Source organism: Myiozetetes cayanensis, unplaced genomic scaffold (assembly GCF_022539395.1).
Source record: "Myiozetetes cayanensis isolate MyiCay16 unplaced genomic scaffold, myiCay2020 scf16, whole genome shotgun sequence".
Taxonomy (NCBI): Eukaryota; Metazoa; Chordata; class Aves; order Passeriformes; family Tyrannidae; genus Myiozetetes; species Myiozetetes cayanensis.
Window position 1 is genome coordinate 11,970,428 of NW_026087270.1, and position 19,065 is coordinate 11,989,492.

At 59.5% G+C, this 19,065-nt stretch overlaps 1 protein-coding gene across 1 annotated transcript in view; it reads left to right on the forward strand.

The window, feature by feature from the left end:
• GSE1 (Gse1 coiled-coil protein) overlaps positions 1-19,065 on the forward strand; it is a 100,842-nt gene that overhangs the window by 70,960 nt on the left and 10,817 nt on the right. Inside the window, 2 exon segments of the mRNA XM_050311699.1 lie at positions 14,915-15,133; positions 18,611-18,810. Coding sequence (XP_050167656.1) covers positions 14,915-15,133; positions 18,611-18,810 — 419 coding nt within the window.

Below are 19,065 nucleotides of genomic sequence, written 5' to 3' on the forward strand. Positions count from 1 at the left end.
AGGCGCAGAGGGGATTTGGGAGCATAGAGGGGATTTGGGGGGGGGCAGGAGGAGCTCACCCCCAGCCCCCCGCGCCGGGGTTGGGGCAGGCAGCCTTCCTCGCCTGCCTTTTGTGAAGCAGCAGGCAGCTCCCGGCAGGCAGGAAAGTTGGGTTATTTATTTATTGTTTTATTTCCTAATTTTCCTGCTGAAGCGGCTTGGGGGGGGCTTGGCTTTCTATTTTTATTTTATATATATTCTCCCCCTTCCCCCCCCCCAAGCTGGCCCCCCGCATCGGCAGCTGTTTGAAAACAGAAAAGGCAAGAAAGAAAAATTAAAATTATTCCGACCGTAGGCGATGAGGAGGAGGAGGAGCGGGGTGTGAGGGGGAAGGAGGCTGCTCCCCGGGGCGCCCCGGGGGTTCGCCTCCCCGAAACCGCCGGGGCCAAAGGCTGGAGCCCGGGGGACGCGGGCGGTGGGCGGAGGGTGCCGGGGCGAGCAGCTGCCGGCCGCCCTCCTGCCCGCTCCCCGTCATTAGGGGAGACAAATCTGCTGTCAAGGAGCCAGATTTCCAATTTACCGATAATGATTCTTGCATGAAAATTGATCGAGGGGCAAGTCTGCCGCCTCTCGCCCGCCCGCCTTGGCGCAGCCCGCGGAGACGGGGCTTTCCGGACGGACGGACGGACGGACGGACGGACACACACCGGCTCACGGCCCCGCGTGGGTCACTGAGCCCACGCCACCACCACCCCCCTCGCCAGGGTGGGGGGGGACCCCACTGCACTACTCAGGGCGTGCGTTCCCCCCCCAGCCGAGAGTCCCGTCGCCTCTTCATCCTCCTCCTCGCCGGCTTTTTGTGTGCCTGCGGTTGGCAGCTGGGGGCTCAGCGGCAGGAAAACCCCCGGGAAGGCGTCACGCGTGGCAGCCAGGCTCCTGCCCTGGCCCCGCCGGTGACAGCCGCCACTGCCACCCTCCGCCGGCGCCCTGGGCTCGCTGCTATTTCAATTTTTATTTTTCCTCCTCCCCCCACGCACTTGATTCCCCCCGCTCCTCCTCCTCCTCCTTCTCCTCCTCCTCCTTCTCCTCCTCCTCCTCCTCCCCGCTCCACCGTATTTTTTCGCCTCTGGTTTATTTTTCCAACCCCCTCCGTGTGGCTTGGTGCTAATTTTTGGGGGTTTTCCTTCTTTTTTTTTTTTTCCTTTTTTTTTTCTTCTTGCTTCCTGACACATCCTCCTCACCTTGGCTCTTTCATTTTTATTTTTAATTTTTTTTTCCTGGCCGCAATGGAACTGTAACATAAATCATGTTTGGGTTGAAACCACCTCTCTATTACTTACCAGGTAAGGCACCGAGCGATGCTACCACCAGCCCTCTGCACTCTCTCTCCCCCCACCCCAGGGTCTCTCCGCCGGGTCCCCCCTAGCCCGTGGACACCATGGGCAGCAGCAGCCGAGGGCGATTTGGGGATGAAGTTACTTTCTTTCAGCACCTCATAGAGGTTTCGGGTTTGCGGGGTGTGGGGGGGAAAGCAGAGAGCTCTGGCACGGCACTGTACGGTTTTGGGGTGCATGGATTCCCCTCTCTTCTTCTGCTGCCACTCCCTCACCCTGGGGGTTTCTCCTCTCCCCAAGGAGCCGGGAGGGTTCTGGCCGAGGCCAGATGGGGAGAAATGCGGGATGTGCTGTGTTTTGGGGTGGGGATCCCTGCTGGCAGCCCTACCACTGCGTGGGCATGGAAATTTGGGGCACCAAAGTTTGCTGTGCCACCCCAGCTGGCAGCACCGGCCACCGCGGCAGCCGGCAAGGGAGGAGGACCCCCACGGGGGGATTTGGGGTGTTTCAGGAGCGTCGGTGGGGATGGGGAGGGAACTGGGGTGTGAGACCAGGCACATGCTGGGGGGCAAAGGGTGTGTGCACAGGGTGAGTGTTTGGGGTTCGAGGATATGAGCTGGGGGTGTGAACTGGAGGTGGTCTTGGGGTACAGGCTCAGGGTGCATGTTTGGGGTGCACACTGCGGGTATAGGCTCAGTACACTCAGGCTGTGAGCTCAGGGTGCGAACTCGAGGTGCTTTTGGGGTGCACCCTCTGGATGCAGCCTTGGGCTGGGAACTCTGGCTGTGAACTCAAGGTGCTTTTGGGGTGCAAGCTCGGGGTGTAGGCTCAGGGTGTGACCTCAAGGGTTTCTCCCAGACTTGGGGTGTGGTGACAGGGCCCCTCTCCGGGGGTCCATGCCCCTGTGTGGCCATTCCCCCACGGATGGTTGTTTGTTTCAGGAAATGGCTTTGGCATGTGGTTGTTACCGGAGCGAGCGGCTCTGCCCAAGGCGCCTGCGCCGGAGCGCATGAAGGCGAGCCGGGAAGGGCGGCCGAGGGGGACCGGGGTTGAACTTGGGGTTCCCCCTCTCTGGGAGGGGTTGCGGCATGACATCCCCTCCCATCGCTGAGCCACGGTGGGGACATGGGTCACCTGCTTGCCTGTGGCACCCAGCTCACTCCCATCATGATCCGATCCTGCGCCCTCCTCCGTGCTGGTGTGGGGGCCCCGGTCCCCGTCTTCCCCCCCACCCCAAACACCAGCGTCTTGCTCCTTGCTGTTCTCCACTGCCTACTGCATCCATGGGTGATTCCTGCCCGGCCTCTGTGCCATCCCTCACAGTGGGGACCCCGCCAAAGGCCGCAGGTGCAGGGAGATGGTTTGGGGGTTGGCTTTTTTCCCCTTGAATTCCATATTTAGCACACGCCGGTCGAGCCGGGGTTCCCAGCGGCAGCTCCTGTTGCGTGAAACTTCTGGCTTTGCTGTCGTTGCTAATGCACTAATTCCTGTGCCCTGGAAAACCCTGCTCCGTCCGGCTCCCCACTTCCCAACCACCTCGGAGGGGGAGTAATAAAACTGGAGGAGAAAAGCAAGACGGAGAGGAACATGGAAGTGTCAGGCTGTGAGATTTAAGGCAATTAGGGGGAGTGATGCTGGAGGCGCTGGCACGCAGCGGGATCGCCGGCGGCAGCTGCCGGGCGTTGGGAGATGCCGGTGGGCCAGGTCGGGCGGGAGCAGATGGAGATGGGAACCTTCCCCCCGCCCTGGGCTCGCGGGGTTTCATCAGCGCGGGGCTGGTGGCGGTGACTCAGCGGCGCGAGTCCTGCTGGGGACTGTCACCGCCTCAGGGACTGCCTGGCCGTGGCCCGTGTCACACGCTCCTCGCTTCTCGGTGGCTTGTTCTCCCACCTTGGCTGGCACAGACAGCTCCTGTCTGCTGTGTCCCTCTGGTCACCAGTGCTTCTGTCCCCTCTGTCCCTGTGGTCCCTGATGCTCCTGTCCCCTGTATCCCTCTGGTCACCAGTGCTTCTTTCCTCTCTGTCCCTCCGGTCATGGGGCTGGAGATGTGCAATGGGGCTCAGCCGACTGCGAGGGGACACCGGGCATGGTGGGCACCCACCATCAAGCATCGCTGAGAGTGAGGGGACAGGGAGGGAACCCCATTCCCTGCTGATCCATATGGGAACCATGCTCAGGCTGGTTTTCCCTGAGATAACATGGGCACTGTTGTCACCCTACAACCAATGCCAGCATCCTTTGGGGACAGCACCCTCCTTTGGGGACAGTGGCACCCCTTGAGGTCACAGAGCATCCCTGGAGGGCCTGGCTCTCTGCTCCAGCAGGCACAAAGGTGGCACCTGAATGCATGCAGCCTTTTGGGGTCCTCTCTCTCCCTGTGGGTGTCCCCAAATCTAGCAGCCCCCAGATGGAGGGGCCCTGGGACTCCCTGGCGGGTGCCTGGTGTGTTGGGGAGGGTGGCAGTGGGTGCCGGCAGCGGATGCTGCTGACTCAGGACCTTCCCAAATGGTTCCTATTTTTATGCCGAGGCCGGGAATATTTAGCCCCTGGATCAAAGCAGATGGAAGGAGCTGGGTGATGCCGCGTAAACACCCGCTCGGCGGGTGCCGCTGGCGCGAGGTGTGAGTCACCGGCAGCTTTCAGCAGCACCGGGTGGGGACAGCCACCCCCGGGCTGGCTTTGGGGCGCTCGGGGCTGAACTCCTCTCTTGGCAGCTCCCTGGATGGGTACTGGTGGTTGGGGGGTGCCCTTCCTCATCCTCATGGGCTGTGTGGTTGAGGGGTGCATGAGGATGGTGTTTTTGGGGTGCTGAGGGAGAACTGGGAGATGCCAGCGGGGTCCCAGCTATGTTAGGGTGCCAGGAAACCCCTCCCGCCTTCCTTCCTTACCCACCCCGCCATCCTTCTCTTCCTCCTCCTCCTCCTCCTCCTCCTCTTCTCCTCCTCTCGCCAGTCCTAAATTCGGTCACCATGGCAACCATGTCAACCACTTTCCAGCTTCCCCGTGATGGTTTGAGGAGAGGAGGGGGGGAAGAGGGGAGCCAGGGGAAGGGGGGGACTAGGGGCATTGCTTAGGGCTTGGGGGGATGCTTCCCAGATGGTTTTTTCCTGCTGGGTCCCGCCTGGCAGGCAGGGGCTGGTGCCAGCCCAGTCAGTGTGTGCCAAGAGGTCAGGGCTGGGGTTCCTGGCCTGGGGAGGGGCCTCCATCACAGACCCCCAGCTCTGAGTGGGTGGGTGGGCATCCCTAAAGTCCAGTGCCTCTCTGTGGCCATCCTGCTCATGCCAGGGCCCTGCTGGTATCTGGGACATCAGTAACCACAAGGCTTGGAGAGGGGTGAATTATTCCCAGACACCCCTTTTTTCCTTCCTCTATTCTTCCCACCGCACCCCCCCCTCCATAATCTTTTTATTCCCAGGCTAAGCCAGGTTCCCGATGGTTTTACAGACAGATTTGCCTCTAGCTATATAGGACAGGGTGGAAAGCTGGGTGTCTGTGTGGGTGGATGTGTAACGCCAGCGCTGGCATCACCCCACGGTGGGTGGGCACCCAGCTGCCCCCCGGGAATGGCTGCACCATGGAGCCATAGTGCTGCTGGGGGAGAGATAGAATTACCCCAGTGGGATTCCGGCTAGCACTTTGGGGTACCACTGTCACCCTGGTGCCGTCCCCCTGGCATCCCCCTCCTGGCACTGCCGATCCTCGAGGTGCAGCGGGCATCGCTCACCTCCAGACCCACCCTGGGGTTTCGAGGGGGAGCAGGTGCTTCCTTTCTTTGCAGCGTGTCCCCCCCTTTTCCCTCTCCTTGGCACCGGCTGTCGGCACCTGCCGGGATGCTCCTTGGCACGGCACCGTGGCACGTGCGCGGGCACCGCCGGCGGCAGCCACGCTCAAGGCACTGCCGGTGGCAGCGAGGGGGGGGAGAGGGGGAGCGGGGCCAGCCCTGCCCCGAGCCTGGCAGCGGGGTGCATCCCCACCTCTAATTTTATTACTAATTTTTAACTTTTATTTCCCAAACGCTGCGCTTAATTAAACCCAGCCGCCTCTTGCCGCGAGCTGACATGGGGTATTTATTGACACCAAACACCAACCCCCGCCAAAACACCCCTCCAACAGATGATTCCACGGGGACTAAGGGGGGGGTGACACCCCAAACCACCCCCCCCATCCCTTGCAAGACGCTTTGTGGGGGGAAGACGGCAGTGCTTCAGCATCCCCAAGCTTCCTCCTTCCCCCCTTCTTTTAATAATAATGCTTTAAAGATGTTTGACATCTGTAACAAACAGCTGGCATCCTGTTATGGAAGAATGTCCTTTTATTTCCGAGCAGGTTGAACTGTCATTAATAGTATAATTAGGTGATTATCGGCGTACAGCAGAAAACTGCTTAATTGCACAGCCAGCTTTCCGAGGATCCCGGCTCCTTTATTGCTGGATTTGTTTTAGCCGCCTGAATTTTTTCGCACTGTGTTGTTGGTTTTGTTTTATGGTTTTTTTGTCTTTTTTTCCACGTTGATTATTATTATTTTTTAATGCATGTGACAGCTGGGGGAGTGTGGCAGCAGCAAGGGGGGGGACACACAGGCCTATGCTGGCTCTGGTCCCTATGTGCCCCCCCCTCCAGGTCCCCGGGTGGTTTAGCTTTAACCCCGTGTGTTCTAGAGTTGGGGAAAGGGGGCTCAGAGGGGGGGGTGTTTGCTGGGTGCAGCACCCAAAGGTGGGTGGGAGCACCCAGGGGTGGGAGCTGAGGGAATAAAGGGGACTGTTTTGTTGGAGAGCAGAGCCGTGACACTTGCTCGGACGGCACCCATCACCCTGGGAAGCTTTTACCCACCCTCACCCACCCCTCCATGCTGGGACCTTCTTTTTGGGGCACCGTGTCCCTCTCCGTCCCCACTCACATGGGGCATGCACGTGGCTCCCTGCGCTGCTCAGATGACTGCAATGGTGTCACTCCATCCCTATCCCCATCCTCATCTCTGTCCCTGGGATGTGTGGTTTTGGGGGCAGAGCAGCTTTTTTGGCGCCCGCCAGACAATAGCGCTTTGTATCTCCCTCCAGTGCCGCCAAACACACTTGTTAGCGCCGCAGCTTTGTGCTGTAAATTTCCATGGAGTAATTACGTCTTAATTTATGATAATCCCGGGCGGGCGGTGGAGGGGGGCAAGCGCCAGTCAAGTTTGGAAGTTGCCCACCGGGGCCCCGGGTCCCCCATGGCTCACGCTGACCATGAACTCCTCTGTCAACCATGAACTTCTCCATCCTGGCTGGTGGGGAGAGACTCCCTGAGCAGGGAATGGGGGCTGTTTCCAGGAAAACAGGGAGCAAGGCCGTGTGGGGTTGGGAATTGGCCTCAGTGAGTGTCCCCAGCACGGTGGCTGGTGTTGCCCATCCCACCACTCATCCAGGAGCTCAGGATCCCATGGATGTGTGGGCGGAGGTCATCCCGGGGTGATGCCAGGATGCTGTGCGTGTCCCGGTGCTGGCTCCCCCAGGAAGGAGGGAATCTCCCCCAGTCCACTGCTCCTGCATGGGGCCAGACCCTTCCCCCTTCCCACTGCTGAATGGCTCATCCCGCCTTTGTCTGGAGGGCTTATTACCAGCAAAATAGAGGCTCTTTTCCCTCGGCCTTCCCAGCGGGCAAATTAGATGCTTTGGCAATTTTCGAGGAGGAAGATGGGGAGGGGAGGAAGGCTCTCATCACCCGGCACACAAGCCCAGCTCCAGGAAGGGCACTGGCACTCTGTGGCACAGGTTTTGGGAGGGAAGTGAGAAGCTCCCCATGTCCCCTCCCAAGCTGTTGAGGCAACGCAGTGAGAATCCCATGGGTTTTGAGGAGTCTCCCTGTGGAGGGAGGCAGGTTTGGGGGATGTGTTCCCAGTGTCACTGAGCATCCCTGCAGGGCTGGGAGGGTGCTGTTATCTATACATCCCACTACCCATTGCCGATGGGGCCTGTGGGTGCTCTGGGCACCCTATCCCATGCTCCAGGGTGGGTTTTATCCTGGGAAAGGGGTGAGAGCAGGGGGCTGCGCCCGCTGCACCTGCAGCCAGGTCCCCGTTGGGAGGCAGCGTGCACCCACTGACATTTGCCAAGCGTAAAAATTCAATTAATTCCAGCAGGCAGATTAAATATAAGTGAATTTTAATAATTTGCTCAAAAGGCTGAGGATTACTGTAGGCGAAAAGGGAGGATGCTGCGCACACGGGGGCACCAGCCGGCCTTCCCGGCACCGGCACGTGGGATTGCCAGCTCTAATCACCCTAAATCCCGGCGTGGGAAGAGAAGAGGGGTCTGCTCCCCTTGCCGGGGTTTTGGTTGATCCTCCTCTGTGATGAGGAGTGTGTTGGATCAGTCTCACCAGTGCTGGCAGTGTTGTCCCCATCCCCAGCACAGTCTGGCTCCACGGACATCTGTGCTGCTTCAAACCCTCCTCACTGATGCCATTCTGGGGAGGTTCCATGAAAAGGGGGAGACCCATCAAGGTGGCCCTGGGGACCCCAGTGGGACACTGCAGGAGGTCCCAGGGCTCCTGGGTTTGGAGAAAGCCAAGGTCTTTCCAAGACCTCCGCGGCATCCGTAGCTCAAAGCTGAGGACGCGGGGCACCGATCGGTAGCAGATGGTGCCAGTATTGGGAAAATGAAAATACACGCAGTAAATTAGCTGTTTGCCAGCGTTAATTCCTTATCCCAAGGTAAAACCTTCCCTCTGGCCCGTGCTGGGCCATCTGCACAGTCATAAACCGTGGTGCTGCAGCGCATGCGGGGGGATCCCCGGAGTGTGCGGGGGACCCCCTGTCCCGCCCAGACCCCCTGGCTTTGCCAGTAGCACAGTGGGATTGATGGAGATTGCCCGTGACCTTTGCTAGGACACGAGGTATTACCATTAATACTTCTGTATTTCCGGAGTTCGTTCCATCCATAAATCTCATATCAAGGAGGGCAGGTGGTGTAATCTGCCAGGTGTCATTATTAATACTCGTTATTAATACCTGTTATTAATGCCTGTTATTAATACTCGTTATTAATACATGTTATTAGTACCTGTTATTAATACCCGTTGCCCCTGGAGCCCATTGTGAGCCACCCATGGATGGGGTGAAGGATGGGGGCTGCACTGTGTAACCCCTCACTGCCTTTTGGGGTGCAGCCAGGGCAGGTGCTGGGAAATCCCTGGTACCAGCAGAGTCACCCACCAGCAGTGAGGGATCCCCTGCGGGCACCCACACCTGTGATGGGGACAGCTTTTGGCTACGGAGCCCCTGGCTCTGCTGGAGCGGATTGCAGCACCTGGAAGGCAGAGAGGTGGCAGGAGGCATCTACTCACCTTGTCCTGGCACTTCCTGACTGTGTCCTGCAGTCCCTTCCCTGGGCTGGGTCCTGGCCCCCCACCCTGCCTGCAGCCCCTTGTCCCTGTCTGCTGTCCCTTGCCCTTGCCTGTAGCTCCCTGCCCATGCCTCCCCCTGCCCTAGTCCTGCCTTCAGCCCCCTGCCCCTCTCTGCAACCCCCCTGCCCTGCCCCTGCCTCCCCCTGCCCCGCCAGGACCTGCCCTGTGCAAGATCCAGCCTGCGTGAAACTCTAATCTCCAATTTTATTCGCTCGGCTCCAGCCGATTTGCATAATCCACATAATCACCCCGGTTTTAATTGCCTACAACTCTGCAGAAAGATCATGTGGTTAAGTGGTAAATCATAATTAGATAAATAATTGGCTTGGCCGCAGCAAGCTGCTTTGTTATACCTGCCATCTGCTGGGCAAGGGCTCCTGCGCCCAAAACAATGCACTGCTGCCACACGCCTGCGCCGGGCTGGGGATGTGGGGACACGGGGACACGGGGCATGGGGATTTGGGGATGGGAGGGCAGCCTGGCTGTGCCAAGCATTGCCCACTCTCGGGCTGTGCCATGCCCGGCAGCTGTGCAAGGTTTGGCAGCACTGTGAGGTGCCTGGCTCCGACCCATGTGTTGCCCAACAGCACAGTGGAATGTCCAGTGCCACCGTGCAGTGCCCTACGGCATCTTGGAATCCCCAGTGCCACCATGGAACGCCCAACGGCACTGTGCAATGCTCAGTGGCACCACGAGATGCCCGGCAGCACCATGGAATGCCAAGCAGCACCTTGCCCTGCTCAGTGGCACCATGGAATGCCCAGTGTCACCATGGAATGCCCAGTGTCACTGTGGAGTGCCCAGTGACATCATTTAATGCCTGGCAGCACTGTGCAGTGCCCAGCTCTCTCCCAAGCGATGCCCAGCATCCCAAGGCAATGTATAAATCTCTCCCTCACGATGCCCAGCATCTCAACTGAATGCCCAACTCTCTCCCATATGATGCCTGGCAGCCCCATGGAGTGCCCAGCACCCCAGGAAGCCATTCAGCCCCATCAGCAGTTTATGCAAAGGGGTGTGGGCTGTAGCCCACTTCCCCTTAAGCAGAGGGATCCTTGGGAGATGGCTGGCACCTGGACCCAGGCATCAGGAGCCAAGAGGAGCTGCCAACCCAACTTGGGTGCTGCAGAAAAGCTCAGGCATCAGCGTCATCCTTGGGGCACAGGCACTTGATTTTTGAAGCCCCTAGCTTTGAAGTGGGGCAAAAATGGAGCAGAAAGTTGCTTTCAAGTAAATCTTTCACTGTCTGGATTTCCTATGGGCTAAAAAGGCTTTCATGGCTGATTGGCCTGGGCTTGGGAAGGCCAGGAAGGGAGAGAAACCATCCGGCATCACTCCATCCGTGGCTTCTCCCAATGCTGCGCCCTCCAAACGAGCTCTTATTAGTTTGCTTGTTGTCGTTTGCCAGATCAATGGTCCATGGAGGAGTGATCGATGGAGTCCCAGCTGGATAATAGCGCCATGTGCCCGGATGCTTGGTGCTGGGCTGGGCTCCACAGGGAGCTCCGAATCCCATCCCTGGCCATGAAGGTGCTCCTTATCACAGGGGACCCACCCAGACCCCTCCAAGGCGACGGAGGATGTTCCTGGGATGGGTCCTGGGCTCTGCCCTGAGCACCTAAAATTGGACAGAAGCTGCACCTGGGGACACCTGGGGACAGTAAGGCAGGCCACCTGCCTTCATTTTGGCTGCATGCTGGAAGGTGGGGAGGGAGAGCAGGAATGTGGGCTCTGATTGATCAATTAATTAATTAATGGAGCGTGCTGGAGGTGCAGCAGCAGAGCTGCTTTAATGAGGGGTGGAAAAACGTGTGGTGGCTCGGCAGGACATCAGCAGGAGAGGAGGTGGCCCCTCCTGCCTGTCCCCTGCCCGTCCCCTGCCCATGGGCTCCCAGGGGGGTGATGGGGTGCATGGCAGGGGGACGGTGGGCAGGGACGATGGGCACACGCTGGCCCTGGCCGCCTGCCCTCCATCCTGGGGCTCTGCCTGCTGCATTCAGACAGCGGGGAGGGCTGCTGACAATGCGAGGCCATTAGCATTGAAAATCCATGCAGAGCAGCTGTTCCCGCTCGGAGCGTGCAGCTGGATGCGGCTGCGGAGTGGGAGCCGAGGCACTGGGAGAGGAGGGAAAGGCTGAGGGGGGACCTCATCACCTCAGATCCCTTGGGGAGTCATCCAGAGCAAGCATGGAGGAGCCTTCCAGAAGGCTGGGCCAAGTGGGCTCCATCCCAGCCGCGGTCCTGCAGGCTGGGTGCGGATCCATCCCGGGGGAGGAGGATGCAGGATGCTCGTCTCTCCCGCTCCCTCGGCCTCCCGCCGCGCTGGGTTTTTTTCCGCTCCATTTGCCAGGGGCTGGAGCTGCTGCCTGATCGTATTTGGTAATAAATTATTAGTTCCAGCACTCGGGAGCCCGGGAGCTCAAAATAGCTGCTGTAAGAGCGGGCGGCTGGTGCAGGTCGAGTTCAATGGCAATCTGCTCCCAAGGGCACTCCATGCTCATTAGGGGCCTTTCAAGGTACTGGGAAGGGGGCAAGCTGGAGCCAAGGTGCTAGATCTGCCCACTTTCTGTTAGCCAACAGCAGTACCCCCTGCCCAGGGATTTCGGGGTGCTGAGAGCCCATCCCTGCCCCTCGCTGCCCGCTCCTGCCTGCCCGCAGCGGCTGCCGGTGGGTTTTATTTGTCTCCAGCCCCACCAGGCAGCCAGACTGGTTCTGCTCTCGCTGCCGGAGGAGGCTCCCGCTGCCAAAAAACCCGCCAGCATCATCAGGAGCAGATGGAGAGAACATGGCACGCTCCCAGCTCCCGGCTCCCAGCCCTGCGCCGGGGATGCGGGGGGGCAGGGACACCACTCCAGCAGCCAGGGTCTTGGGGTCCTGCACTGCTGGAGATGCCAAGCCCCATGGTGGGTGCCATGTGTGGCACTGTGGGAAGGATTGGCACAGGGAAAAGGGTGAGGGGAATATGGCAGTGACCCTGTCATCCCCTCTCCTCCTTCTGCTGGGCAGGGAGCTGCCTGCTCCTGTGGCTGGCAGCCAACGGGCACCGGGAATGCCAGACACTCCCTGTGCCGCTGTGCCTGAGCACATGCTGTGGGAGGGATGGGGACAGGGTGACACATCACCTGCTTCCCAGTCCCCAGCCTCCCCCGTGGCCTCAGCAGGGATCCAGGTGTCCTGCAGCCCCCCTGCCTTGGCATTTTAGAGGGGTACAGGCAGCAGCTGCCCAGGGACAGGTGCGTGGGGGTGCCAGCTCTGCACCCCACAGGGCTGGGGGGCAGCAGAGGGACAGCCTGCCCCGTTTTGGGGTTCATGTCCCCGCCCCGGTGAGGCAACTGCTGACGTGACCCCAGGCTGCTCCAGGCACAGAACTTGACCTGTTTTTCCACACGGATCTGCCTGCTGGGAAAAGCAGCCGGGGAAGGGCTGAGCGGAGCGGGGAGGGGGGGCCACCTCACCGTGGGGCGTCACGGCGTCCCCAGCCGCCCTCAGGGTGAGTGGCACCAACACCGCGCTGGCGACGGGATGCCGGAGGGAAGGGGGGGGACACAGCGTGGCCCCACATCCCATCCCCGCGTGGATGCTCCCGCCCAGCCTGCTCTCCGTGCCTCAGTTTCCCCAGCTGGCAGCTGTCCCGTGGAGCAGCCCAGGGACGCCTGGACAGACGGACGCCAGCACCGTCGGGGCACGGCGGGTGAGCGGCGCTGCTCGGGCCCCAGCCGGGGCGGAGGCGCCGATTTTATCACCGGGAAGAAGCGGCAAAACTGGTTTTGAGCCCGGCTGGGGCAGCGGCACAGCTCAGCCCGGGGGGCACGCGAGCTCCCCGCACGCTTCCCGGCGAGCTGCCGGCTCCCAGCTGCCCTGCGCTCGCCTGGCAAATCCCACTGGGATCATGAGTTCGCCGGGAGGCGTTTGGGGCCGCGGGGATCAGCTGAGCATCACACGGGTGATGCCCTGCCGCCAGCCCCGTGCCCGGAGAGCGTGCGCCAGTGAGCTGATCCCACCGAGTGGCTGGCAAAGTGTCTCCAGACATGGATTGGGGCTGGAATGAGGGGGTTATACCGGGGTTAATAGGTGGGGAGAAGCTGGGGGGCACCGGGAAGTGGTTGGGGATTGCAAAGCTGTGCCCGGGGGCTGTGGGGCAGTGCTGGGAGAATGCAGGGATGTGCCCAGGCAGCTCCTGGGGAATGCGGGATTGTGCCTGGGGGATGTGGGGCAATGCCCATGGAATGTGGGGCAGTGCCCAGGGCGTGCAGGGCTGTGCCCAAGGGTGTGGGGCTGTGCCTGCGGGCTGTGGGGCAGTGCCTGAGGAATTCAGGGCTGCAGCCAAGAGAATGCCAGGAAGTGCCTGGGAGTGCAAAGCTGTGCCTGGGGGGTGCGGGATTGTGCCCGGGGGACGTGAGGCAGTGCCCAGGGGATGCAGGGCTGTGCCCAAGTACATGGGGCTGTGCCTGGGAGTTGTGGGGCAGTGCCTGGAGGATGCAGGGCTGTGCCGAGGGAATGTCAGGCAGTGCCTGGATCATACAGGATTGTGCCTGGGGGATGCAGGGCAGTGCTCAGGGCATGCAGGGCAGCGCCCAGGGAGTTCCAGGCTGTGCCTGGGGTGCTGCATCCCCTTTGGATGATGCATAGGTGCCTGGTGGGGCAGGTAGATCCCAGTGCCTCGCTCTCGGGGGGGCACCAAGGACTCATCCGGGGGTCCACAAGCTGAAGCAGAGCCCGGGGGTGCCGCTGCAGAGCCTGGGGGTGCCGGGGCCAGGCTGGCGTGGCGGGTTGGCTTCCCAGCTGTTCTGGTAATGAATTTACATGAGCCGAACGTGTCGACAAGGCGGCAGTCAATGGCTGAGAGCACCGGAGTTAATAAATGCTTGTATAATGAGGGCAGAGGGGAACGCGCCGCCGCGCCGGCCGCCTCTCCTGGGGCCGGGGGGCAAAGATTAATCAACGCTGAGTGCTACTCGTGCCCCCCCGGCTCCCGCAGCGCCCGGCGCTCTACCCAGCCAGCCGCTGCCACGGGATGCTCCGGGGTCTCCCGCGGTGATGCTCTACCCACCCCCTCCTCTCTGTCATGGGATTCTCCAGGTGTTCTGGCGTCATCAATACCTCCAGCTGCCTCCAGCCCCACTGGGAGCTGGGGAGCTGCCCCATGACCACCCCCTCTCCATCCGCCTGCCCACCTGGGAGCTGGGCTAATTTTAGGCTGGTGTTAATGAAGCTGCTCGGTGAAGTCTATTTTAAGGGCTCTGACATCAGCAGTTGCTGTTTTGGGAGGTGGAGAGCCCTGGAGCAACTGGTGTGACAGCTGGGGGGGACACGAGGTGGGCTGCACCCTCCTGCTCAGCTCCTGAACCCCCAGTTTTGGGGGTCAGTGTGCCCTGTAGCACCTCAGTGCTTTGGGGTGCAGCGAAGGGGTTTTCGGGGGGCTGTGGTGAGGATTTGAAAGTGCATTGTGGGGAGCAGGGGTTGCTGTGGTAGGGATTTAGGAGTACAGTGCTGGGGATCCGTGGATGCGATATTGGGGATTTGGGGGCGCAGTGTTGGGGATCTGGGGGTGGAATGGTGGCGATTTGGGGATGCAGTGGTGAGGACTTTGGGGTGCAATGCTGGGTATCCAGAGATAAAATATTGGGGATTTGGGGGTGCAGTGTTGAAGATACAGCGATGAAATATTGGTGATCCAGGTATGCAGTGATGGGAATTTGGAGGGGCAATATTGGGGGTCCAGGGATGCAATATTAGGGATTTGGGGGTGCAGTGCTGGGCACCCAGGAATGCAGTGGTGAGGATTTGGGGGAGCAGTGCTGTAGACCCTGGGATGCAATACTGGGGAATCCAGTGATGCTGTTATGGTGATTTGGGGGTGCAGTGGTGGCAATTAGGGGTTGCAGCAGTGGTGCTTTGGGTTTTGGCAGCACCACACAAGTCAGGGTGCTGCCTCACTCTCGTCACCTCCATCAGGATCCTGAAGTCCCTGTGTCCCTCAAAACACCCTCTATCTTACCGTGGGGCCCCACTGAGCCCCCTTGCTCCATTATCCAGGGGTTCAGTGGGGCCATGGGATGCCCCCATTGCCTGAACTCAGGGTGCATTTTGGGGTGAGGTGGCGAACTAGCGGGAAGGTCTTGCCTGTCGCACTGATTGTTCCAGCTCTGGGGGCGGGGGCATTTGAGGATCCACTCTCCAGGTTAGTCCCTGCCTAACCCGGGCTCTCTCATTCACAGGCATGAGCCATGAGCCGAAGTCGCCGTCCCTAGGAATGCTCTCCACTGCCACCCGCACCACCGCCACCGTCAGCCCCCTCACCCCGTCCCCCCTCAACGGCTCCATCGTCCCCAATGGCAGCCCTGCAGCCAGCAGCACTTTGTCCGTCCAGGCAGCACCTTCCTCCAGCTTCGCCGCCGCTCTCCGCAAGCTCGCCAAGCAAGCCGAGGAGCCCCGAGGTAGGGACGGGGACGGGGGACAGGGGGGTGACAAACACCAGTGCCGTTCCCCCCGCCGCCACCCGGGAGCCAGAGCTGGTGTTTTCTCGCCGTTTCCCAGCTAATGTCTTTCCCCGGCGCCGTGTCTCGAGGGGGCAGTTTAGAAATTCAATTCAGCCGGAGTAATCCAAATGCCGGATCACTCGCCGTACCCCGGGAGAAAGCCTGGGAGAGCGCAGTGTGGGGGAAAACCAGCCCTGCTCCCTCCCACCGCGCTTCACCCAAATGCTGTTTCTTTCCAGAGGTTCCTCAAATTTGCTCTTTCCTCAAAGTCCATGACTAAACAGCAAATTTGGGCTCACCAGGAGGTCCCCATTCCTTGTCACCTGCATCCTCCATCAGTCCCCCTCTCTGCTCAGATGTGGGGTGATGGGGTGTGAGGTGGTTCTGGAGCACCATGAGGTTCCCAGTGCCACAGGGAGCATGTCCCATGGGAATCACCAGGGCTGTCCCCCATGCAGAAAGGGAGGCAGCCAATCTCCAGGCTGTGAAGTGCTTCACCAGGAGACTGCTGGTATCATCAGTTTGGGATGAAATAGCATTTATCCATGGCATTTGCATTGGTGGGTGCCCCCCTAGGGTCGCTGCCCACCACCTGGGAACTTTGATCCCTGGAGAAGACACCCAACCTGTTTGCAAGGGACTTTTAACAAGGTCTTTTTGGAAGACCCTCTTTAGGAGACCTTTTTAACAGGCCCTTTTGGGACAATCCTTTATCTAAGACCGTTTTTGCAAGGCTCTATTTGGGAAACCCTTTTTTTGAAGCACCATCTGCAAGACCCTCCTTGTAGCCCCCCATCAGCCCCCAAAAGCCCCATCACAGCCGTGACTTGAAGCATCAGCTGCTCCCAAGGAGGCATGTGGGGACACCATGTCCCTGTGAACTGAGGGGACCAGATCTTGGTGATGTTTCATCCCTGCTGGGAACTCCTGGTTCTCTCCAGCTGCCTCCTCTGGAACCCATCTGCTTCCTTTGGAGCGATTGACTAGGTCTGGGGGATTATTTTGCCTTTTCTTCCCCCTACACCTCCCAGCTCGTGCCTTATGAATACTGCTCAGCCCATCCCAAGGCACATCATCAGGCTTGGGCATGGATTTCATGGCACTGGGGAGAAGCAGCCACATTCCCTTTGGATTTCCCCTTAATACCTGCATAGTTTGTTTGCAAAACCCCCCACCCTCGCCCATCTGGGTGCCCCAAGTGGCTCATCCTGGAGGTTTTTCACTGCTGTGGGTTTGGGGATGTGTTGGGAAGGAGGTTTTTCTCCACACCGTGGCTTTTAGTGCCATGAAGTGAATTGCTTTGCACCAAAATCCTCACCCACTTACCACAACAGGAGATACTCACCCCTCGTCCCTTCCCACCACGGGAGATGCTTTGCCAGCTGTGGGGCGATGCCAACAAGATCCACACAAGATTTGGTGTCTTTTGATGTCTTTTTTCCAGCTTTATGGACTCGCAGTTCTGCTGGGGCATCTGTTAGGGATGTCCCACTGTCCCACAGCATCCCAAACTGCTGGGGCTCATCCTAACTGATCCTATCCCAGCAAAGCCCCATGAAGCTGCCACCTGCCCAGGGGCTCCTTCCAGCAAAGCCCCACGAAGCCACTGCTTGCCCGAGGACTCCTGCCTCTTGTCCTGCCCCGGGCTGTCCGCAGGGTGGGTTTTATTCCACCCTCCCTTCCCTTCTTTTTTCCCTATTCTCCGTCAGGGTCTCAGCTGTTAATTACATTTGCCTGTCAGCCCGGGCTGCTAATCTGCTATCGCCGAGCGGGAAGCGGGAGGTCAGAAAACAAAGGTGACACCATCACACTGTGCCTCTTGTCATCTCCAATCCAGATTAGTTTCATTGACTAACTCCTGGCTGAATACCACCAGTTAATTATAACGATCACAAACCCTCCCGTTTAAAGCCACACAGCGAGAATTAAGGTTCTGAAGTAAGACTTTAGCTTCATTAATTGCCGGGCTCATTGTGATGGTATTGATTGTTAACGCTATCGCGTGGTGAGTAATGGCTTCCCAGCTCAGAGGGGATTAGGCTGCTAATTGTTGTTGGCCTTGCGCTGACAAGATAGACTTCAGTGGGTGTCAAATCCGTGCGGCGGCCTCCTTTGTTGGGGACAGCCTTTCTCCTTCCCCCAGCCTTGCTGCTCTTCAAATGAAAGCGATTCGGAGCGACTCGGGAATAATTAATATGGGAGGGCGGCCGGCAGCGGGATACTCCGCTTGGCCTCTGCTCCGCCGAGCATCCTTCCCACCGAGAATCCTTCTGGAGCATCCTTCCCACCCAGCATCCTTCCCACTGCCTGGGGATGCTCCTGCCTCCCCGTGGCATTCCTGACCTTGCTTCCTTCCGGTGTTCCGCTGTCACGAGGATGGCGAGGGTATGGAAGTGGGCTACAGGGGCCGCAGGGTGAGGGAGCAGCTGCTGGCACTCCCGAGGGAGCTGGCTGGTGTGCTCACAGGGCAAGGATCTGGCTTGCACACTCAGAAGAGTGGGCTTGCACGCTCAGGGCAGTGGGCTTGCACACCTGAGAGGTGAGGAGACACCTTGTGCACTCAGGGGAGCCAAGGCCCCTCCCAGTGCCAGGCTCAGTGCCAGAACAGGGAGCATCGCTGTCACCTCTCTGCTGGCATCCTGTGGTGACCACGGGCCACCCCTCTCTCTCCAAAGGCTGATCCCTGCTGGCATGTCAGAATCCATCTCCCTGACCCAGACTCCAGGCTGGAGGGAGCAGGGTTTGGGGAGATCAGAGGAGTGGGCAGCATTTCATGGAGCGGACACCAGGCACCGTGTGCCATGCTTAATGTGGAATTTGTATTTCTGCTCCAGCTCTGCTTTTCCCACTTCCTGCTTTAACTCCATTTCTATTTTTCCTTTGGAAATATGGCCAGCATCCCTGGGGTGGAGATAATGTAAAATACAGATGTATTATGCAAATAAGGCCAAAGCTTTGCTGGAGGGTTTTGGGGAGTCACTGCATCCCAGTGTCTCCGGGTACCCTGGCTTGTGCGTGGTAACTTTTGCAGCTGAATTAAGAAGTCTCTGGGTTCAGCTTGAGAAGATGTGGCTGTTTGGGGTTGTCATCACATTGGTGTCACCTGTACCAAGGGACTTTATAGGACTAGCAGGATTGGAAACCACTATTAGGGAGAAAGAGGGTGCCCATCCCACTACGTGGAGTGAAGCCCTTTAGTACCAGTGGGAACCTACCTTGGGACAGGGCTCCCTGGGAACCCCAGGATGGGAGGATAGGTGTCCAGTCTGGGCATCTGGCGGGATGCTGACCACCCTGCAAGCATCCCTGTGCCCCATCTCTGGTCCCTGCAGTGGGGCATCCTGTCAGGAATGGCTCCATCATGTTCAGAGGGCGCTTTAATCTGGCTAACTGTTGTGTTTTCCCAATTCATTTTAATTTTTGAATTGATTTCAGGGTCCTCACTGAGCAGCGAGTCGTCCCCGGTCTCCTCGCCAGCCACCAACCACAGCTCGCCCGCCAGTACCCCCAAACGTGGCCCCATAGGCCCCATCATCGTGCCCCCGGGGGGGCACAGCGTGCCCAGCACGCCGCCCGTCGTCACCATCGCCCCCACCAAGACGGTCAACGGGGTCTGGAGGAGCGAGGGCAGACAGGTATGGCCATGTCTGTTGGATGCCCAGCCCCATCAAAGGTTGGGGGGTGTGATTGTGATCTGCACTGCCGCTCCTGAGGGATCACAGGGCTGTCCCCCACTATGTCCCTTCTCCTCCCTGTGGTGTCCCCGAGCTGCCATGTCCCTGCGCTGCCATGATTCCTGGGCTGCCATCATCCCTGGGCTGCCATCCGGAGGGGAGCTTGAGGAAGAAGGAGGCGCGGGGAGGATGGGTGGGGGGGAAGAGAGGCTAATT